This window comes from Salvelinus alpinus, chromosome 25 (genome assembly GCF_045679555.1).
Source record: "Salvelinus alpinus chromosome 25, SLU_Salpinus.1, whole genome shotgun sequence".
Taxonomy (NCBI): Eukaryota; Metazoa; Chordata; class Actinopteri; order Salmoniformes; family Salmonidae; genus Salvelinus; species Salvelinus alpinus.
The window spans coordinates 37068220-37091840 of record NC_092110.1 but is presented as its reverse complement, the minus strand read 5'-3'; the positions used below and the strand labels follow the sequence as shown (position 1 = coordinate 37091840).

Genomic DNA, 23621 nt, shown 5'->3' with positions numbered 1-23621 from the left:
TCTTGATGACCCTTCACATACCTAACCATTTCCTTGGCTCTCTTGTAGAGTGTATCCATTGTTTTCAGTGCCATGATGTCCTTGAGGAGCAGATTCAATGCAAGATCAGCAAAGCCAATGGGTATGATGTGAGGGTAGGACTCCTCCACTTTAGACCAAGCAGCCTTCATGTTCACAGCATTGTCTGTCACCAGTGCAAATACCTTCTGTGGTCCAAGGTCATTGATGACTGCCTTCAGCTCATCTGCAATGTAGAGACCGGTATGTCTGTTGTCCCTTGTGTCTGTGCTCTTGTAGAATAATGGTTGAGGGGTGGAGATGATGTAGTTAATTATTCCTTGCCCACAAACTTCAACCACCCATCAAAGGTGATTGCAATACGGTCTGCTTTCTCTATGATTTGCTTGACCTTCACTTGAACTCTGTTGAACTCTGCATCCAGCAAATGAGTAGATAAAGCATGTCTGGTTGGAGGGGTGAAGATAATTCCGAAATCTCTTCCAATACACAATGTCTGTGAGCATCAGATGTGAACCAGTTGCATACACAGCTCGAGCAAGACATTCATCACTAATAATGTATGTGCTGCCACCCTAGGGTCACGCGCTACTCATAAAGCACATTTATAACTTTTATTATTAAAAAACATTTAAAAATTATTAAATTATTATTATTAAAAAAAACTCAAAACCACCTAATTAAAAAAAACATATTGTGATATGATATTTGTCCATATCGCCCAGCCCTAGGTGACCTTCAGCCCACTGCGCACCCTCCCGCACGTTCCCCCTCGGGGACAGAGTCCCAAAAATAGAAGGACAACTTAACACATGCAGCACAGTAGCTCTCTCTCTCCACAATCCCCTCTATCCTTCTGTCTGGTGTCACCTCACTGTTCGAGATACAAACAAACACACTGGCCATGACACTATCCTCTGCTCTATATGGCTCTGCTGCTCACATAGCTGCGGGAAGTAGTTTGGGGGTGGGAGTGCTGTGTAGATTTATTTTTACATATATTTTTTTACTGTATTTTCAAAGGGGGTATTGAAAAAAAATGATTGCCCGCGCTACAGACGCTATATCGGTCCGCTAATGCAGCACTATTAAAGGCACTACTTTTGTGAAACAATTTTTTAAATAAAAATAATCAAATAAATAAATATATATATACTGTATATATATTTTTTAAATAAAAATGTATATATATACACTGTATATATTTTTTTCTTCTTCTGTTTTTCAGGGGGTGTTGCAGCACGCTCAGCACTCCTACTTCCTGTTGTTATGGATGCTCACAAACAGCCAATGGGGTGCTTTCACTGTAGCCTACCAGTGGTGCAGTGGAGGGTAAATGCAAGTAAACGCATTTTACCCACTTTTTTTTTGCAAGACATTTTAATCACTTTTTTCACCGTGACCGGCAATCAGAGTTGACCTACCTTTTCTTTTTTTTACCACAACATCACTATAGCCTACTATAGCACAGGTTGCAGGGTTGGGGTCAATTCCAATTTAAGTCAGTCAATTCCAATTTAAGTCAGTCAATTTAGGAAGTGGTTTTAATAAAAATAAATAAAACAATTTAAAATGAATAGCTTATCCTTTTCAGGTTTATTAAGAAGGCATTGAAAATAAAAGCACCTTTTTAAATTATTGAATTGGAATTTCAGTTTACTCCCTGATTTGACTGACTTTACTTCGAATAGACCCCGACCCTGACGTAAATGAGGAGCTGACCCCAACCCTGACGTAAATGAGAAGCTGACCCCAACCCTGACGTAAATGAGGAGCTGACCCCAACCCTGACGTAATGAGGAGCTGACCCCAACCCTGACGTAAATGAGAAGCTGACCCCAACCCTGACGTAAATGAGGAGCTGACCCCAACCCTGACGTAATGAGGAGCTGACCCCAACCCTGACGAAATGAGGGGCTGACCCCAACCCTGACGTAATGAGGAGCTGACCCCAACCCTGACGAAATGAGGGGCTGACCCCAACCCTGATGTAAATGAGGAGCTGACCCCAACCCTGATGTAAATGAGGAGCTGACCCCAACCCTGACGTAATGAGTAGCTGACCCCAACCCTGACGTAATGAGGGGCTGACCCCAACCCTGATGTAAATGAGGAGCTGACCCCAACCCTGATGTAAATGAGGAGCTGACCCCAACCCTGACGAAATGAGGGGCTGACCCCAACCCTGATGTAAATGAGGAGCTGACCCCAACCCTGATGTAAATGAGGAGCTGACCCCAACCCTGACGTAATGAGGAACTGACCCCAACCCTGACGTAAATGAGGAGCTGACCCCAACCCTGACGTAGTGAGGAGCTGACCCCAACCCTGATGTAAATGAGAAGCTGACCCCAACCCTGACGTAAATGAGAAGCTGACCCCAACCCTGACGTAAATGAGGAGCTGACCCCAACCCTGACGTAAATGAGGAGCTGACCCCAACCCTGACGTAAATGAGGAGCTGACCCCAACCCTGACGTAGTGAGGAGCTGACCCCAACCCTGACGTAGTGAGGAGCTGACCCCAACCCTGACGTAGTGAGGAGCTGACCCCAACCCTGACGTAGTGAGTAGCTGACCCCAACCCTGACGTAATGAGTAGCTGACCCCAACCCTGACGTAATGAGGAGCTGACCCCAACCCTGACGTAATGAGGAGCTGACCCCAACCCTGACGTAATGAGGAGCTGACCCCAACCCTGACGTAGTGAGGAGCTGATCCCAACACTGATGTAATGAGCTGAGGTTTACATGCCACAGTGCACAATGGCAATACAATGCCATCATGGTAATGATGTTCTCTGATTATAGTTAAAGGGATACTTCAAGATTTTGTCAATGAGCATTCTAGCAGATACCCATCAACTTCCAGTCATTGCGCTAACGCTAGTTAGCATTGGCTTGTGAAGCTACCTCTGGCTTTCCTTCATACTGGACACAGAAACATAAAAATGGTATCCACAAATTCATCTGACTCTGGTGAGTTAATCCTGCCAAAATCCCGATGTGTCCCTTTAAGCTTGATATAATTACTTTAGATTAGGATTTTCCTGGTGTTCAAAGCACTTTACATCGTGCAGGGTTACTAAGAATGGACTTTTCCCTACACTACCGATGCTTCACTACTGTTCCATGGCAGTGCTGCATGTCTGCACCAGAAAAAGCATTGTGCTATTGTTTTGTGATAGGGGGTCTTCCTGAATCACCATAGGCAGTGAAAGTAGCCTACAAGTATTGTTCCCGCCAGCAGCACAGAAAGCATCTGAAAACCTTGCGGTTTGCTGATTAGGCTGCTGGCATAGACTGTCTGAGAAACGGGCCGCCTTAATAGCCTTCCTGACCTTTTCCATATCCCACTCCGCCGCCACCCTTCCTTCTCTCTCGTTACTAACTGAATACTCCCTCACACACCCCTCATATTCTGATACCACATCGGATCGAACCCGGATCTGTAGTGACGCCTCAAGCACTGCAGTGCCTTAGACCGCTGCGTCACTCGGGAGGCCCCGGTAGTTACTATTCTGATACCAAATGGTAATACCAAATAATGTTGAATCCTTTTTTTTGGTCCTAGACTTGGAGCTCCGGTGTCGCTTGCCGTGCGGTAGCAAAGAAAACAGTCTATGACTTGGGTGACTGGAGTCTCTGACAATTTTATGGGTTTTCCTCCAACACCGCCTATTATATAGGCCCTGGATGGCAGGAAGCTTGGCTCATGCAGCTGATGCAGCTGTAGAACTTTTTTAGGATCTGGGGACCCATGCCAAATCTTTTCAGTCTCCTGAGGGGGAATATGTTTTGTCGTGTCCTATTCACGACTGTCTTGGTGTGTTTGGACCATGATAGTTCGCTGGTGATGTGGGCACCAAGGAACTTGAAACTCTCGACTCGCTCCACTACAGCCCGTTGATGTTAATGGGGGCCTGTTCGGCCCACCTTTTCCTGTATTCCACGATCAGCTCATTTGTCTTGCTCACATTGAGGGAGCGGTTGTTGTCCTGGCACCACACTGCCAGTTCACTGACCTCCTCCCTATAGGCTGTCTCATCGTTTTCGGTGATCAGGCCTACCACTGTTGTGTCGTCAGCAAACTTAATGATAGTGTTGGAGTCATGTTTGGCCACGCAGTCGTGGGTGAACAGGGAATACAGGAGGGGACTAAATACATATCCCTGAGGGGCCCCAGTGTTGAGGATCAGCGTGGCGGATGTGTTGTTACCTACCCTTCCCACCTGGGGGCGGCCCGTCAGGAAGTCCAGGATCCAGTTACAGAGGGAGGTGTTTAGTCCCAGGGTCCTTAGCTTATTGATGAGCTTCGCGGGCACTATGGTGCTGAACGCTGAGCTGTAGTCAATGAACAGCATTCTCACATAGGTGTTCCTTTTGTCCAGGTGGGAAAAGGCAGTGTGGAGCGCGATTTAGATCGCGTCATCTGTGGATCTGTTGGGGCGGTATGCGAATTGGAGTGGGTCTAGGGTATCCGGGAGGATGCTGTTGATGTGAACCATGACCAGCCTTTCAAAGCTCATCATGACTACCAATGTGAGTGCTACGGGCGGTAATCATTTAGGCAGGTTACCTCTGCTTCCTTGGGCACAGGGACTATGGTGGTCTGCTTGAAACAAGTAGGTATTACAGACTCAGTCAGGGAGAGGTTGAAAACGTCAGTGAAGACACTTGCCAGTTGGTCCGTGCATGCTTTGAGTACACATCCTGGTAATCCATCTGGCCCCGTGGCTTTGTGAATGTTGACCTGTTTAAAGGTCTTGCTCACATCGGCTACCGAGAGCGTTATCACACAGTCATCCAGAAAAGCTGGTGCTCTCGTGCATGCTTCAGTGTTGCTTTCCTCGAAGCGAGCATAAAAGGCATTTAGCTGGTCTGGTAGGCTCGTGTCGCTGGGCAGCTCGCGTCTGGGTTTCCCTTTGTAGTCCATCATAGTTTTCAAGCCCTGCCACATCCGACGAGCATCAGAGCCGGTGTAGTAGGATTCAATCTTAAATCTGTATTTACGCTTTGCTTGTTTGATGGTTCGTCCGAGGATATAGCGGGATTTCTTATAAGTGTCCGGATTAGAGTCCCGCTCCTTGTAAGCGGCAACTCTAGCCTTCAGCTCGATGCGGATGTTGCCTGTAATCCATGGCTTCTGGTTGGGATATGTACAGTTGAAGTCTGAAGTTTCCATACACCTTAGCCAAATACATTTAAACTCAGTTTTTCTCAATTCCTGACATTTAATCCGAGTACAAATTCCCTGTCTTAGGTCAGTTAAGATCACCACTTTATTTTAAGAATGTGAAATGTCAGAATAATAGTAGAGATAATTATTTATTTCAGCTTTTATTTCTTTCATCACATTCCCAGTGGGTCAGAAGCTTACATACACTCAATTCGTATTTGGTAGCATTGCCTTCAAATTGTTTAACTTGGGTCAAACGTTTCGGGTAGCCTTCCACAAGCTTCCCACAATAAATTGGGTGAATTTTGTCCCATTCCTCCTGACAGAGCTGGTGTAACTGAGTCAGGTTTGTAGGCCTCCTTGCTCCACACGCTTTTTCAGTTCTCCCCACAAATATTCTACGGGATTGAGGTCAGGGCTTTGTGATGGCCACTCCAATATCTTGACTTTGTTGTCCTTTAGCAATTTTGCCACAACTTTGGAAGTATGCTTGGGGTCATTGTCCATTTGGAAGACCCATTTGCAACCAAGCTTTAACTCCCTGACTGATGTCTTGAGATGTTGCTTCAATATATCCACATGATTTTACTTCCTCATGATACCATCTATTTTGTGAAGTGCACCAATCCCTCCTGCAGCAAAGCACCCCCACAACATGATGCTGCCACCCCCGTGCTTCACGGTTGGGATGGTGTTCTTCGGCTTGCAAGCTTCCCCCTTTTTCCTCCAAACATAATGATGGTCATTATGGCCAAACAGTTATATTTTGTTTCATCAGACCAAAGGACATTTCTCCAAAAAGTACCATCTTTGTCCCCATGTGCAGTTGTAAACCGTAGTCTGGCTTTTTCATGGCGGTTTTGGAGCAGTGGCTTCTTCCTTGCTGAGCGGCCTTTCAGGTTATGTCGATATAGGACTCGTTTTACTGTGGATATAGATACTTTTGTACCTGTTTCCTCCAGCATCTTCACAAGGTCCTTTGCTGTTGTTCTGGGATTGACTTGCACTTTTCGTACCAAAGTACGTTCATCTCTAGGAGACAGAACGCGTCACCTTCCTGAGCGGTATGACGGCTGCGTGGTCCCATGGTGTTTATACTTGCGGAATATTGTTTATACAGATGAACGTGGTACCTTCAGGCGTTTGGAAATTGCTCCCAAGGATGAACCAGACTTGTGGAGGTCTACAATTCTTTTCCTGAGGTCTGGCTGATTTCTTTGGATTTTCCGATGATGTCAAGCAAAGAGGCACTGAGTTTGAAGGTAGGCCTTGAAATACATAAGATGAAGCTAATGCCATGTTGGTTAGCAGCCATTAGGATGGTTCTCGGGACAAATTGACTCAAATGATGTCAATTAGCCTATCAGAAGCTTCTAAAGCCATGAAATCATTTTCTGAAATTTTCCAAGCTGTTTAAAGGCACAGTCAACTTAGTGTATGTAAACTTCTGACCCACTGGAATTGTGATACAGTGAATTATATGTGAAATAATCTGTCTGTAATCTTTTGTTTGCAAAATTACTTGTGTCATGCACAAAGTAGATGACCTAACCGTCTTGCAAAACTATAGTTTGTTAACAAGAAATTTGTGTAGTGGTTGAAAAACGAGTTTTAATGACTCCAACCTAAGTGTATGTAAACCTCCGACTTCAACTGTATTTATGTGTGTGTGTGTGTGTGTGTGTTTGTGCGTGCGTGTGTGTGTGGAGAAGACAGGGGGGTGTGAGACTGGCTCCTGAATGTAGGTTTGCAATGTTCTGTCTCACCAGTGGGTAGGCTGAGTTTGGGATGTGAGTTCTTACAGATGAGAAAGAATCATTGCACCAGAGATTTAACCAGGGAAGGTGAACAAACAAAGGGATTATGTAAATATGGGGCCTTCAGTGCACGTGTGTGTGTGTTTTGTGTGTATGATTTATGTTTTGTGTGTGTGATTTATGTTTTGTGTGTGTGGGTTTGTGTGTGTGTGTGTGTGTGTGTGTGTGTGCGCTTGTCTGTGTTCATGCATGTGTGTGTCCTTGTGTGTGTTCATGCACAATGAACCAGACAACGACCAAAAATGATCACCTACTCTCTTACCTACAACATTCGGGGGTGTCGAGAGTTTTTGCATAACCTTTGAGAGGTTTTCTCATTTTGTTGCCAGTTTTTGAATATTCAAATAAGTGTCAAAATGGTTATTGTTTTAGTCAGGCTTATTCAAATGAAGTGTACAGTGAACAATATATTGACATCCACTAATTGAAGTGTGAGGGGGCATCTCCAGAACCCATGTGTGTCTTCGAGCAGGAGTTGTGACGTTCTGTAGCGAGAGTCTTCACTGTTGTGCAGATATGGGATACACAGTACATTTTTTAATTAAAATATATAGTTAGCTTATTTTTGTCCTATCATGATGGAACGGTGCCAACCCTATATCATAGACACCGACCTGAGCGTACCCTAAGGACCTACGCAGCCGTGACAGAAAGGTGAACGAGGTCAGAGATCCACTAAAGCAGAACCGCCCCCTCAAGATTCTGAGCCCTGACAGGGTTGGTCCAAAAGCCAAAGACCCCCGGAAGGGTGAACATAATATACAAGGATTTTTAAAAGCTGCTAATGAGAACCTTGACGTCCTCGTACCTGGCCGGTAGGAATTCCAGTGGAGTACACCCGCCCAGGTAGTGGCAGTGCTGGCAAACACTGGCTGCAGTAACCCATAGGAAGGGACTCACACTCGGACAATTAAAGAGGAGGTATATTATTGTGGTCCTGGCGGCACAGAATAATCAAATGGTCTGACTGTACAGAGGTGCTTGTGAAGATGGGTCACAACGGGGGACGAGCGTGTGTGGCTGGGCTCCATCTGCTCGGACTAGATATTGGTTAATCAATTTGGCATGCCTTCTAAAACAGTTAAACACATTCACACATCAAGTCTTCTCTTGAGTTGGGGTCGGGGATGGAACAACTGTTGCACATTTGAGTTTCTGCTTGTGTGTGTGTGTGTGTGTGTGTGTGTGTGTGTGTGTGTGTGTGTGTGTGTGTGTGTGTGTGTGTGTGTGTGTGTGTGTGTGTGTATGCGGGGGGGGTGTAGGTCGATCTATAGGTGGAAGGGAAGAGAAGGGCAGAGGTGTTTGTTTGGGAGGGGTGTGGTGAATGAGTGTATGAATCCCATATCTGTTGACAAAAATGTAGAATTCCTACTACCGACCGTTGTTATGGGCAACAATCCTTCATATAAGTGCTTATATTATTATGCATACTATTTGTCAATTGTGGGAATATATTTAAATATGCAAGATTTTTTTAATATACAGTGCCTTCGGAAAATACTTTCCGTATTCAGAGCCTTTGACTTTTTCCACATTTTGTTACATTACAGCATTATTCTAAAATTGATTAAATAAAATTATTTGCTCAGCAATCTACGCATAATACCCCATAATAAAAGTGAAAACAGGTTTTGAGAAATTTAGCAAATGTATTTAAAAAAACAACAGAAATACCTTATTTACATAAGTGTTCAGACCCTTCGCTATGAGACTCGAAATTGAGTTCAGGTGCATCCTGTTTCCATTGATCATCCTTGAACTGTTTCTACAACTTGATTTACCTGTGGTAAATTCAATTGATTGGACATGATTTGGAAAGTCTCACACCTATCTATATAAGGTCCCACAGTTGACAGTGCATTGTCAGAGCAAAAACCAAGCCATAAGGTCAAAGGAATTGTCCGTAGAGCTCAGAGACAGGAGTGTGTCGAGGCACAGATCTGGGGAAGGGTACCAAAACATTTCTGCACCATTGAAGGCCCCAAGAACACTGTGGCCTCCATCATTCTTAAATGGAAGAAGTTTGGAACCACCAAGACTCTTCCTAGAGCTGGCCGCCAGCCAAACTGAGCAATCAGGGGAGAAGGGCCTAGGTCAGGGAGGTGACCAAGATCCCGATGGTCACTCTGACAGAGCTCCAGAGTTTCTCTGTGGAGAGAAGAACAACTATTTCTGCAGCACTCCACCAATTAGGCCTTTATGGGAGAGTGGCCAGACAAAAGCCACTCCTTAGTAAAAGGCACATGACAGCCCGCTTGGAGTTTGCCAAAAGGCACCTAAAGACTCTCAGACCATCAGAAACAAGATTCTCTGGTCTGATGAAATCAAGATTGAACTATTTGGCATGAATGCCAAGCGTCATGTCTGGGGGAAACCTGGTACCATCCCTACGGTGAAGCATGGTGGTTGCAGCATCATGATGTGGGGATGTTTTTCAGTGGCAGGGACTGGGAGACTAGTCAGGATCAAGGCAAAGATGAACGGAGAACAGAGAGATCCTTGATGAAAACCTGCTCCAGAGTGCTCAGGACCTCAGACTGCAGTGAAGGTTCACCAATCCAGGAGTGGCTTCGGGACAAGCCTCTGAATGTCCTTGAGTGGCCCAGCCAGAGACTGGACTTGAACCCGATCGAACATCTCTGGAGAGACCTAAAAATAGCTGTGCAACAATGCTGCCCATTCAACCTGACAGAGCTTGAGAGGCTCTGCAGAGAAGAATGGGAGAAACTCCCCAAATACAGGTGTGCCATGCTTGTAGCATCATACCAAAGAAGACTCAAGGCTGTAATGACTGCCAAAGGTGCTTCAACAACGTACTGAGGAAAGGGTCTGAATACTTATGTAAATTTGATATTTCATTTTTTTTTTTTTTTATATAAATTAGCAAACATTTCTATAAAACAGTTTTTGCTTTGCCATTATGGGATATTGTGTGTAGATTGATGAGGATTTTTTTTTATTTCATACATTTTAGAATAAGGCTGTAACCTAACAAAACGGGGGAAAATTCAAGGGTTCTGAATACTTCCCGAAGGCACAGTATTTATTTTTTATTTTTATTTTACCGTTATTTTACCAGGTAAGTTGACTGAGAACACGTTCTCATTTGCAGCAACGACCTGGGGAATAGTTACAGGGGAAAGGAGGGGGATGAATGAGCCAATTGTAAACTGGGGATTATTAGGTGACCGTGATGGTAGAGGGCCAGATTGGGAATTTAGCCAGGACACCGGGGTTAACACCCCTACTCTTACGATAAGTGCCATGGGATCTTTAATGACCTCAGAGAGTCAGGACACCCGTTTATCGTCCCATCCGAAAGACGGCACCCTACACAGAGCAGTGTCCCCAATCACTGCCCTGGGGCATTGGGATCTTTTGTTTAGACCAGAGGAAAGAGTGCCTCCTACTGGCCCTCCAACACCACTTCCAGCAGCACCTGGTCTCCCATCCAGGGACTGACCAGGACCAACCCTGCTTAGCTTCAGAAGCAAGCCAGCAGTGGTATGCAGGGTGGTATGCTGCTGAAGTATACATGTTTAAATAACTAGATGCAGTAGAACCGAGGTGAAGGCGTTCCAAATGATGTTGGCTGTTAATCTGGTTCTGTACTGTAGGTGGCACCATGTGCTCTTTTTAAAGGTTGGGCCCCTAAATCTTAAAGTCCTAGGATCCATGCGTACAGGGGTGGTCAGCCTGTCACTGGAACGACAACCCAACTTGGGATGGGGGGAGGTTTTATCGGGTGGAATATATTATGGCAAGTATAATCAAAACTTGTTATGGTCAGTGGTGAAATAAGTATAGCTAGTTAGAATTGTAATGGCTTAGTAGATAATAAGAAAAGACGATCAGTCTTTACCTGGCTAAAAGAGAAGGAATATAATATCTACTGTTTACAGGAAAATCATTATACACCATTAGACAAAGTTGTATGGAAAAAGGGCTGGAGGGTATATTTCTCCCATGTGGATCCTTTTAAAGATGATCCACGCTTCTATGAAAATATAATGATTTAGCGAGCTTACAGTTAATACATGACTCAATTATTATGGTGGGAGAATATAATACGATACCTTAATGGACAGTAAAGGAAATCACAATACAAACTATCACCCTCAAACACTTAAGGAAATTACAAATATTATGGATATATTAAAACTAGTGGATATATAAAAGCTTAAATATCCTGATCTAGTAAGATATACAGTACCAGTCAAAAGTTTGTTACCAATTGTTTTATTGGTGACTATGGTCCGAGCTAACTTGAGATCATTGACAAGATCCTCCCGTGTAGTTCTGGGCTGATTCCTCACCGTTCTCTTGATCATTGCAACTCCACGAGGTGAGATCTGGCATGGAGCCCCAGGCCGAGGGAGATTGACAGTTCTTTTGTGTTTCTTCCATTTGCGAATAATCGCACCAACTGTTGTCACCTTCTCACCAAGCTGCTTGGCGATGGTCTTGTAGCCCATTCCAGCCTTGTGTAGGTCTACAATCTTGTCCCTGACATCCTTGGAGAGCTCTTTGGTCTTGGCCATGGTGGAGAGTTTGGAATCTGATTGATTGATTGCTTCTGTGGACAGGTGTCTTTTATACAGGTAACAAGCTGAGATTAGGAGCACTCCCTTTAAGAGTGTGCTCCTAATCTCAGCTCGTTACCTGTATAAAAGACACCTGGGAGCCAGAAATCTTTCTGATTGAGAGGGGGTCAAATACTTATTTCCCTCATTAAAATGCAATTTGTTGTTATTCTGTCTCTCACTGTTCAAATAAACCTACCATTAAAATTATAGACTGATCATTTCTTTGTCAGTGGGCAAACATACAAAATCAGCAGGGGATCAAATACTTTTTTCCCTCACTGTAACTAGTGAGGGAACAGAGAGAGTGAGGGAACTAGTGAGGGAACAGAGCGAGTGAAAGAGAAGGGAATAGAAAGAGAGTGGGATGTGAAACATGCCAGCTGGAGGGATGGATGCTGTGACGGCCTAATTGGAATAGAGTGGCAGAACATTTTAAAAGTATTGTTAGTTTTATTTTTGTTCCCTCCTTCACTAGACAGCCTGGGCCAAGTGTGTCATCCCTGGTAGATAAAGATGTGACAGGCCTTGATCTGTGTCACAGAGGTGGACAGGGCCCATAGATTCAGTTTAGGTGTGTGTGTCGGTGTGTGTGCGTGTGCGTGCGTGTGTGTGTGTGTGTGTGTGCATGTGTGTGTGTGTGTGTGTGTGTGTGTGTGTGTGTGTGTGTGTGTGTGTGTGTGTGTGTGTGTGTGTGTGTGTGTGTGTGTGTGTGTGTATGATCTTGCAATAACTATATCATTGTACTGTATTCAGGCACAGGCCAAGTTAACCCCATGTGCATTCATACAATGATACCATTCTTACATGAGCACACATAACTCTGACAGAGGTGACTGAATATGGCAAGTGGCTCAGCCAGGGACAGTGTGTGATGTGTGAGTTATCATATCAGACCCCAGCATGGGATGTTTTCAGGCATCGATTGTCACCAATGAACCCTGTGGCAGCAGGTGTGCTTCCTGGGCCATTGGCAGCCACTGTGGGAGAGATGACTGAATTTGGCCAGGCTGAGGCTGTGTGAGGTGCAAATTCTAGCTGATAATGACATCATGCTATTTTTGGAACTTAATCCAGAACTAATGTAAGGTAACACACACATGCATGGATAGCGGTGGAGGCTGGTGGGAGGAGCTATAGGAGGACAGGCTCATTGTAATGGCTGGAATGGAATTAATGGAACGGAGTCAAACGTGGTTTCCATATATTTGATGTGTTTGATACCGTTCCATTTATTCCATTCCAGACATTACATTGAACCTGTCCTCCTATAGCTCCTCCCACCAGCCTCCTCTGATGGATAGTCAGATAAAAAAAGTGAATTGCTCCCAACCAGGGGGTGTGGTGAAACCGAACCAGGAAGTGACATCATCACTAGTTTCTCACCCGGTGGCGGTCCTCCTCGAACACGGCCTCGTGGACGCTGCAGGCGAACAGGGCAGTGGGCAGCTCACTCAGGTCCATCATCTCTTCCTCTCCGTCCTCATTTTCCTCACATACCATGTCCTCCTCTTCCTCCTCCTCCTCTTCAGGGTCGCTGCTGTAGGCCTCCGAGACATTGCTCCAGGCCTTGGCCCCCTCCCGCAGCATGGCCACCCAGGTCCAAAGACACAGAGGCAGGAAACAGAGGCGGAGAGGTGAGCTGCTGGGGGGGGGGGGTGGAACTTTTCTGGGACTTCTAGCAGGGACAAGACTGGAGAGAGAGAGAAAGATACAAAAATAAAGTATTTTGTTTTTACTTGTCTCAACTAATCAACTAATCTATCTATTGTATACATTGATGGTGCAATTTCCCTGCTCCTTGCATGGTCTCACAATCTTATGTCAGACAGACAGTTCTAGTCAACAAGTGATGAGAATATTGATCAAACCAAAACACTGCAGATATTCCTATTTGTCCTTATAGGTCTATGGGTGTTTCCCATTATAAGACCTCAACACAAGCATGTATACCCTTCACCAGGGATCCCCAATTACATTCAGCAGTGGGCAGATTTTTCCTTGAGCAGATGGTAGGGGGGGGGGGACATAGTTATAAATAATTTGTACACTGCAAATTGACTGCAAGAATCCCAACCAGATATAATACTTGACAAAAACGGAATAATTTCAAACCTTGATCACATTGGGATACGATCACGTGTCTCTCTATTTATGCGTGGGAATACTTGGGAACATTTTTCCTAAATTAAAATCCCTTTGTACTGATTTCCTGGTGATTTCACAGTATTTTATGTCCAACATAAATAAAAGTGTTCAGAAAATATGAAGGGGGGGCAAATAAAATCAACTGCTGGCCGAATTTGACACGCGGGGCGCCTATTGGTGAACCGGGGCCCTAAACAAATACATCAGTTGAGGATCATTTTTAACGCTGTTGTGGGATAGGGTGACATCTGGCGGCCAATAGAAGGATAATTGAAGCACTACCTAACCTGGATTATAAATTAATACATTGTAATAAGAATTTACTATGCCGTTCATAATCATAGTTGAGGAAGAAGTCCTTATACAATTTGTACAATTTAATGTATGCTGTCAAGCTGAAATACAATGATGTATAGTACCAGTCAAAGTTTGGACACACCTACTCATTCAAGGGTTTTTCTTTATTTTAACTATTTTGTACATTGTAGAATAAAAGTGAAGACATCAACACTATGAAATAACACATATGGAATCATGTAGTAACCAAAAAAGTGTTAAACAAATAAAAATATATTTTATATTTGAGATTCTTCTAAGTAGCCACCCTTTGCCTTGATGACAGCTTTGCACACTCTTGGCATTCTCTCAACCAGCTTCATGAGGTAGTCACCAGGAATGCATTTCAATTATCAGGTGTACATTGTTGTTCTAAGTTAATCTGTGGGATTTCATTCCTTTATTAATGCGTTTGAGCCAATCAGTTGTGTTGTGACAAGGTAGGGGTGGTATACAGAAGATAGCCCTATTTGGTAAAAGACCAATTCCATATTATGGCAAGAACAGTTCAAATAAGCAAAGAGAAACGACAGTCCATCAATACTTTAAGACTTGAATCCAGAAAATGTCAAGAACTTTGAAAGTTTCTTAAAGTGCAGTCGCAAAAACCATCAAGTGCAATGATGAAACTGGCTCTCATGAGGACCGCGACAGCAAAGGAAGACCCAGAGTTACCTCTGCTGCAGAGGATAAGTTCATTAGAGTTACCTCAGAAATTGCAGCCCAAATAAATGTTTCACAGAGTTCAAGTAACAGACATCTCAATATCAACTGTTCAGAGGAGACTGCGTGAATCAGGCCTTCGTGGTCGAATTGCTGCTAAGAAACCACTACTAAAGGACACCAATAAGAAGAAGAGACTTGTTTGGGCCAAGAAACACGAGGAATGGACATTAGACCGGTGAAAATATGTTCATATTGGAGATTTTTGGTTCAAACCGCCGTGTCTTTGTGAGACGCAGAGTGGGTGAATGGATGATCTCCGCATGTGTGGTTCCCATCATGAAGCATGGAGGAGGAGGTGTGATGTTGTGGGGATGCTTTGCTGGTGACACTGTCAGTGATTTATTTAAAATGTAAGGCATACTTAACCAGCACGGCTACCACAGCATTCTGTTGCGATACACCATCCCATCTGGTTTGCGCTTAGTGGGACTATCATTTGTTTTTCAACAGAACAATGACCCAACACACCTCCAGGATGTGTAAGGGCTAACCAAGAAGGAGAGTGATGGAGTGCTGCATCAGATGACCTGGCCTCCACAATCACCTGACCTCAACCCAATTGAGATGGTTTGGGATGAGTTGGATAGCAGAGTGATGGAAAAGTAGCCAACAAGTGCTCAGCATATGTGGGAACCCCTTCAAGACTGTTGGAAAAGCATTTCAGGTGCTGGTTGAGAGAATGCCAAGAGTGTGCAAAGCTGCCATCAAGGCAAAGGGTGGCTACTTTGAAGAATCTCAAATATAAAATACTTTTTTTGTTTACAACATGATTCCATATGTGTTATTTCCTAGTTTTGATGTATTCACTATTATTCTATAATGTATAAAATAGTACAAATAAAGAAAAACCCTTGAATGAGTAGGTGTCCAAACTTCTGACTGGTAACGTACATGCCACTTTTCTTTCCAAACCGCAGAATAGCCTACAGACTACAACAAATTAGTAAACCAAAACTGCACAGCATGTCAACAACGCAAGGCTGTAACATTGTAGCCTAACGGAATATTTACTTATCTCTCTTTAAAAGCTACCGATTTGTTTCAAAACTTGTTACATAAGAGCAGCCAGGTAAAAGCTTAGCGCGAGCTGAGCTGTCACTAAGGGCGAAACTCCATCAATGTCAAAATGACACACAGCGACATGTCAACGAATCAAAATCGCGCATATATTTACATATTTTTTTATAGTGACATAGACGGAATAGTGGCCTCTTGAAACGACTTACCACTATCATTGAGCAAAAATAAATATTCCAGAATGTCAATATGATTTCTGGTCAAGACAGTCCCTGTCGCCTGAAGAAAAACAGTTGGTTACAGTTGTTGATGTATCTCTCTGACGCAGTGTTTCTTTACATTAGATTATTGTACGATATCTGAGGCAGCCTACACCAGCACCGGTCACTGCCAGGTGAGACCAATGATAACCCAGCTGATGCGCTTTTCGACCAATGGTAATTGAGCAAGGGGAGGATGTTCGTGTTCAAGATTGGTGGCAAGCACGCAGTAAACACACGGCACACTGTACTTTACTGAAGCTCTTCGGTGATATATAGCGACAGTGACAATGGGTTGTAAATATTTGAGATAGTTAACATACCACAAAAACTGCATGACTAGGAAAATATCAAGTCTGAAAACTAATATTTCCGCAATTTCAGCTCACCTCAGAGGGCGAGATTCCAAATTGACTTGTTGCAGCTCATCCATCCTAGTGGAAAAACGACGACATTCTGTCATCACCAAAATTATATTTGGTTACCCTCCCAATTTAATGTTTCATATGGTCATATCTATACATGAATCTTTTGCATGAACGTCAGTAGTATATTATTTATTTGCTTACCTAGTTCATAATACAGCAGCAGTGGTGGCAATGAGGTTAAGGGTTACAAATCATTCATTACAGGAAGAAAACAATAGTATACTGTGAGCTCATTGGTCATGCCAGTGCCACTGGATTTTCTATTCATAGAAAAGACTGGCAGAATGACAAACAACAAGTGTTGACCAGAGACATTAGTCGTCTATTGTAAATCAGCTCAGTCACTCATGGACATTTCTTCATATTGGTTTAGCTTGCACAGTGATACAAGGAAATTGTCATAACATCTATATAACTTAAGACATTCAGAATCCCATTAGTCCACATAATTGCAGCTAAACTATGGTAGATTCCAACTTAAAAAACATATGTATTTAAAAAGAGCGGGAAAGTGGCGTCACACTCATTGACATTGTTATAAATGGACAGTGGTGAGCAGAACAGGGCCACAAAGCGTCTCAGAGTTAAAGTGCTGATCCAGGATTACATGGACAGGGGGGACCTGATCCTAGATCAGCACTCCCAGTCAGACACTATGTAGATACGAAGCCCGAGCGTCAAATCCATTCCTAACACAAGAAGACCACTTGAGTAAAGCCTTCCAACCTTTATCATATGTTTCAAACACAATAAATATGTTTTCTTTTTTTCTTTTTACATCTTCCACCATTTCTTTCAGTTTTACATGAAATTCACACAAATCATTGTGCATTTAAGACCATAGTCCCAACTACAACTTGCTGATTCAAATGCAACTAAAATAACTTCAAACAAAAACAGTTTATAACCATTTTGGTCATTTTCGGATTAAGCAGTCGTACACCGTCTTGCTCGTCAGAGGCAGACTTGTGGGGTGACTTCAACTGCTCAAGCAAAATATACAAGGAAAACTGCAGACAGTATTCATTGGCAAGTCTATTGAAAGAAATCCTGCAGAAATGCATTAACATGGAATAAGTCACTCAATCTTATGTGGCGAACAGACAACAGCAGGGAGAAACAGGCAGGGTGCTTTAGTCTAAGGCACATTAATGTCCAAAGGTATGACATGATGTCTATGGGCCTGGATTGCGTGGATCCAGGTCGATGTTTGTCCGTGGTCAGTGACAACTTCAGGATACTTCAGTACCTTTCTTGGAATGATTTGCAGAAGTAAAGCTAATGTATCATTGCAGGAATAAAGCTAAAGTCTCATGGTTGAAATGCCCCTCATTGCAGTCCGGAGATAGGAAGACATTAAAAGAGGAGTGTGTAGCTCAGTTCAATTACTGTAGAGCAGGGGTCCCCAAACTTTCACTCAAACACCCCTTCCAGTTTTGGGGAACATCCCAGACCCCCCTTCCAGCATTGGGGAACACCCCCCTCCCCCCATTTAAAGCAAATTTTCTCAAATTGCTATACATTTTGTCATGTTTAATGTGATATTTGAGTGACTCAAACATCAAATCTAAGGGCTAAAAAAAACCTATCTAGAAAATGTTAGCCGACATGGGCTAGTTGATCTGGACATTTCTGACAAGTCATACATAGCTCACTAAGGAAGGCAATGACTGACATGACAAGAGGAACTGATGATGCACTACCCAATTTAGAATTTGCACCTTCTGCATTCTGGGAGCCCCCCCCAAAAAAGAACAATAATAAATGTTAATTTGGGGGGGGGGGGGCACCCCACAGTTTGGGAACCACTGCTGTACAGCATGATTCTGACAACCGACAAAACACTTCCTTATTGTTATACATGGCCAGATGGGGGTAACATAGTAATGATGACATCATCCTACACTGAGTCTATGGTTACATCCCTATTCTGAACCCTTTTCCAGACGTGTGCACCACTTCAGGAGAAGGGTGGAGGATTGAGACGCAGCCTACAAGGGGGGGGGGGGGGGGCGTTGGTTTGAAGCACGTCTGAAGGGTGCCTCAGTCGTTCTTCAGGTCAGCCGAACTATAGGGGGCAGCGGTGGGACTGGGTGTGACTGCCAGCTGGTCATGATCCGGCTCTGGTAGAGTGGCGGGCACCACGCTGTCATTGTTAACCAGGGCACCATAGGAAAATGAACCGTTATAGTCCGGCTGCACCGCTCGCCAGCCCTTGTCGTGAATGGTGGGAATACCTGCGTTTAGGAAAAGGGGTGAGAATGACATAAATTCATAACACAAGGTGAATCTATAACACAAGGCATATGTCATTAACTCAATGTGACTTTGAATTCATGGCAATGGTGCAGAGAAACCAATTGACCTATTGGCTTTTTGTTTCTAGATTTGTTTTTAAATGTTCCCGTTAGATTGCCTGTGTCGCGTGGAGAGCACCATGGTGGCATCAATCATAATTCACAGGTAGCTATTTTTTGTTAACGTTGCAAGACAGTCAAGCGAGTTTTGATATCAAAGTCAGAAGATGCAAGGAATTTACCGTACAACGTCGGCAAGCTATTGAATTCGTATTGGGGACAATGGAGGGGGGGAGGGGCATGCGTCACGGCAAAGGGAACTGTACCTTCATTACCTTGCGACATGTCCATTGTCACATAAGGTTCAAAGGCCTTTAGCCTCTTCCTGTTCTTGGTGATCAGGAAGACTCCCAGGAAACAAGAGAAACATCTAATGAAGGACAGAGATAAGACATTACATGGCTATCAATCACATAGCACTTCCTATCATTAACTAATATGAAAAAAGAACCATCTCATTTGTTTAATCGTCCGATAGCCCTAGTTTTGGGGCCATATCACCATACGTCCAGCCTGACACATGTAAACATATAATAGTGGACAATTATAGAACAGCCTACTCACCCCAACAAAAACATGCATATGTGAAGAATGTCTTCGTGATTAAACTCCAGGTAAAATATGGCTCCTGTAAATGTGAAGGGAGAAAAAAAGACTGATGTTCACATCTTCTTGAGCTGTGATTCCACAGAGGTTAATATGACAATGTCAGCAGCTCTCTTACCTGCGACAATGGCAAAGGACGTGGATAAGATGTAGTTCACACAGGCTATCATGGAGGAGTCGTACAGGTGAGTAGCCTGGGAGAGAAACCTGAGAGGATTCACAATGAAGTGGCAGTCAAACACAATACAAGTGTCTTACAAAGCAGAAGACCTTATATATAATATAAACAATACATGTAGTTACCCTGTAGGTTACTCATGGAATACTTACCACATACAGTACTTACCACATACAGTACCAGTCAAAAGTTTGAACGCATTCATTTCACTGGGACTGTATATGCTCAAATATTTTGTATTTTCTTGGGAAATGGAATGAAGGGTTAGCTAATGGTAACTGCCTGTGCACTCACGTAGCCTGGAAGTATTTTGTATTTTCTTGGGAAATGGAATGAAGGGTTAGCTAATGGTAACTGCCTGTGCACTCACGTAGCCTGGAAGTATTTTGTATTTTCTTGGGAAATGGAATGAAGGGTTAGCTAATGGTAACTGCCTGTGCACTCACGTAGCCTGGAAGTATTTTGTATTTTCTTGGGAAATGGAATGAAGGGTTAGCTAATGGTAACTGCCTGTGCACTCACGTAGCCTGGAAGTATTTTGTATTTTCTTGGGAAATGGAATGAAGGGTTAGCTAATGGTAACTGCCTGTGCACTCACGTAGCCTGGAAGACTACGGTGGCAACCATGCAGACAAACATGACGTAGAAGATGGGGTAGTTGAGCTGCATGGTGCCCTGGACGCTGAGAACCAGCATGCCTGCCACCGCTTTCACTGTGATGACCGTCACAGAACCTGGGGAAGAAGCACCATGCAGTAGGGTGGTTAACAAGCCCTTTAAAAAGAGAAACTTTCAGTAAAGAGCAACTTTCATGAAAAACGTTTTTTTTTTTTATTGAATTCCGTTGTTTAGACCCGAGTTCAATTCCTATCAAGCAAATATTGGGACTGTTTTTCACGGCTCTACCTATCAGTGGGTTGAGGTCTTCACACACACACACACACACACACACACACACACACACACACACACACACACACACACACACACACACACACACACACACACACACACACACCTCTGCTGTTCTCTGTTGCTGATAGTATTTTGTTGCTAAATATTGACCATTAATATTTTGCCGTCGTCCAACTTACCGAGCAGCGCCACCAGCAGGAGAATGACAACAAGGTAATTAGCGTTGCGCTGCTTGTAGAAGTACAGCAGAAGACAGAAGGTAATAATCTCCAGTAACTGTCCGTAGAAAACCCAAACAACAACAAGAGATATTACAGCAGGACATTGGCTGTTATAAATAGCCCATTTATCATAACTAACATAGAGGCGGTGGAAATCGGGTTGCCAAAGAAAACAACAACCGGGTGAAAAAAAGTTAGGCTCTTGTCCAGAGCGGCGTAAAATCTGATACTTCACCTTTCTGTGCATAATTAGAATGTATGTAGACTTAAGAGTATTTATGAAATCCCTCAATCCATTCTCCTATACAGAATCAAATGTCTTACCACATACAAGAGGAAGGGCCATCCTACGACCTGTTTCACTATGTTCTCCGCAGTAAGCTTCTGGTGATAGTTGGGTCCGAACGTGGCAAAGAGGTAGGTCCCGGCTACCGTCAAGATACATCCAAGGAAAGACAAAACGTATCGCTCTAGAGTCAAAGACAAGCATTCATGTTAGCATTAACATGCATTGTATAGAAATGCTTTTGGGACACAAACTTTCCAAATATGGGTTTTGTATTTCTAAAATGCTAGGTAAATGGCTGCATATACACTACATTTTTTAAAATTGTTTTTGAATAACCATCCAAACAAATATTCAGAGACTTTTCGCCCATTTCCCCAAAATACTTTATTATTCAGGTTATTTTATGACTGGAAAAGAAAATCCATAGCAAATAGCAGCGTGTGTAGTGGGACCAGTATTTGCATTGTCTCAGCATAATTTCCATACAATTTGCCTAAAGCAGAATGTCAGTTCCAACACAGAATCATAAAATGTAAAATACCTGTTGAACTTACTTAAAAATTCCCTTGGCTTCCATTTCTCTCTCAGGAAAATGAAACCTAAGATTGAACTTGCTGAAAAGAAGAAAAAACAAATGTTCATTAAACATGATTTAAAAAATGCCACATTACATGTAGGCATTGTTTGCTTTCCGAAATATCGATAATATAGTTATAAACAACTTCAATCTGGTACACATTTCCTTTTATTTCATGTCAACATTAAATTCCACATTCAGGGTTGTATTCATAAGTTGACACTGTTGCAAAACGTTTTGCACCGTAGAAAAAACATTAGCAACGGAAAACCGTTTTGTCCAAACGGGAAACGTTTTGCAATGAAAACAAGAGTTTCTTTTGGACAAATTCAGGTAGGTCGCTCCCCGTTCCGTTCGCTTCTCTTTGGTTTCTAGTGAATACACCCCCGGCTATGATAGGCCAAGCTCCCGAGCAGTGAGAGTGAAGTGTAATTTGCTTACCTATGACAGACACTGCATTCAATGGAGCTATTAGAGATAAAGGTGCAAAGGCATAGGAGACAAAGTTGGCTGCTTCTCCTAGAACGGTAAGTGCCAGGCCACACCACCATGTTTTGGTTCGGTAGAAGGCACGGGGGTCCTTGGTCCCTGCTAATGTTACATGGCTGTATTTCTGGAGAATTCAGGAAAATAAAGACTATTAAATAGAACCACTGTTGTACAAATATTGTGTCTCTTTGGACACCCACATCTTGTTATATCCAAAACATACAACATGAGGGTTGGCAGTTGCCTGAGCTTACCTGAATGCTTACAGCGATGCTGACAAGCAAATTACCAAAAATGGCCAGCAAGGTTCCAATTAGGTTTTCCTGTTAATGCAAACAAACAAATCCATTCACTTAGGGGTCATAAATATTTCAAGAGACACTTCAAATATGTGGGCAGTGACACAGGTGACATGTAGGCCACGCCCACATGATGTTATTGCATGGATACAGAGTGTATTAATGGAATGTGATATCTTCGAATGAATAAGACTAATCACAAAACTTTAAACGCCTTAAATGTAACTAATAAAACAGACAGTGGATCTAATAAAAATGTTGGACATACTCATCCAGCTGTTTCAAGTTACAGACTGAACATTTGACAAAATGTATCTTAATGCATCGCTCTTTGGCTACATTTGACCATTTCTTTTTTTTAACTGCTATTTGCGGTTCATAACAGGATGTAACACTCGCCACGACGCATCATATTCTCACCGTATAGGAATCGCCGCCGACTGCAGTATATTCTACTCCCGCCATTCTGGTTGAGGAAAATATCTATTCATCAACAGCAGGCAAACATTTCCTGAGACATCATGTATCTGTAAAAATGCAACTTCAATCAATAAACAATAGCAATAGTTAATTTTCCAGTAAGTCCCTTCTACGAGAGGAACGCCATCTTTGGATGCTTGTACTTCCGGATTCTATTTTACACACAGCTGTTACGCATGACGCACAGAGATACATTTGAATGCCGCTGGAAGAAAGACCAAAAACGGACACCGATGCTGTGATAGAAAATGCGAGAGAAACCTTCAACTACAATCCTTTGGATGACTGGCGCGGTGATGGGGAACTACGAGAGCAATTTAGTAGATTGGAGTTGCATGCACAAATGGTTTGTTCATCTTGCAAATAAAGAAGACAAATTCACCCAAAAAAATCTATTCGTGTGATTTATTTTGTGTGTAGGCCTATTGCTAATGGAAATTATTGCCACGAATTTAACAATAGTTGTTTTCTTGCCAATGTTGTTTATTTTGCATAATATGCTCCATTCAACTGTCGCACTGTCACATCAGTACAGTAGGCCGCGCCAACGAGCCATTTCTTCAAATAGGCTAGGAAAAGGCTACATGAGGGAGGTAACTACCTATGTATGGAGTCAACACGTGCGTTTATTATTTACAGTATGAAGGAGTCTAGGTTTTTGCGTTTATTATTTACAATATGAAGGAGTCTAGGTTTTTGC

At 43.2% G+C, this 23621-nt stretch overlaps 2 protein-coding genes across 5 annotated transcripts in view; both read right to left on the bottom strand.

Moving 5' to 3' along the window:
• LOC139553889 (calcipressin-3-like) overlaps positions 1 to 16176 on the bottom strand; it is an 81483-nt gene extending 65307 nt beyond the window's left edge. For all 3 annotated transcript variants that reach the window (XR_011670751.1, XR_011670750.1, XM_071366647.1), the window contains exons 1-2: positions 16032 to 16176; positions 12982 to 13288 (exon numbers count right to left, since the gene is read on the bottom strand). Coding sequence is in view for 1 of the 3 variants with exons in the window: in XM_071366647.1 (XP_071222748.1) it covers positions 12982 to 13185 (204 nt within the window). In the remaining 2 variants the exon portion in view is untranslated. The remainder of the gene's footprint in view (positions 1 to 12981; positions 13289 to 16031) is intronic.
• A 448-nt stretch (positions 16177 to 16624) lies between these two features.
• nipal3 (NIPA like domain containing 3) lies at positions 16625 to 23090 on the bottom strand. Of its 2 annotated transcripts, none has more exons than XM_071366644.1 (11): positions 22862 to 23090; positions 22397 to 22465; positions 22095 to 22266; positions 21631 to 21690; positions 21112 to 21257; positions 20746 to 20842; positions 20250 to 20385; positions 19592 to 19680; positions 19432 to 19495; positions 19134 to 19237; positions 16625 to 18747 (listed from the first exon to the last, which is right to left on the bottom strand). In XM_071366644.1, the coding sequence occupies exons 1-11, from the start codon at positions 22904 to 22906 to the stop codon at positions 18554 to 18556; spliced, it is 1176 nt and encodes a 391-aa protein (XP_071222745.1). In that variant the 5' UTR covers positions 22907 to 23090; the 3' UTR covers positions 16625 to 18553. The 2 variants fall into 2 exon arrangements, with proteins under 2 accessions (XP_071222745.1, XP_071222746.1); XM_071366645.1 differs by having other exon boundaries at positions 19143 to 19237.
• Positions 23091 to 23621: the final 531 nt, after the last annotated feature.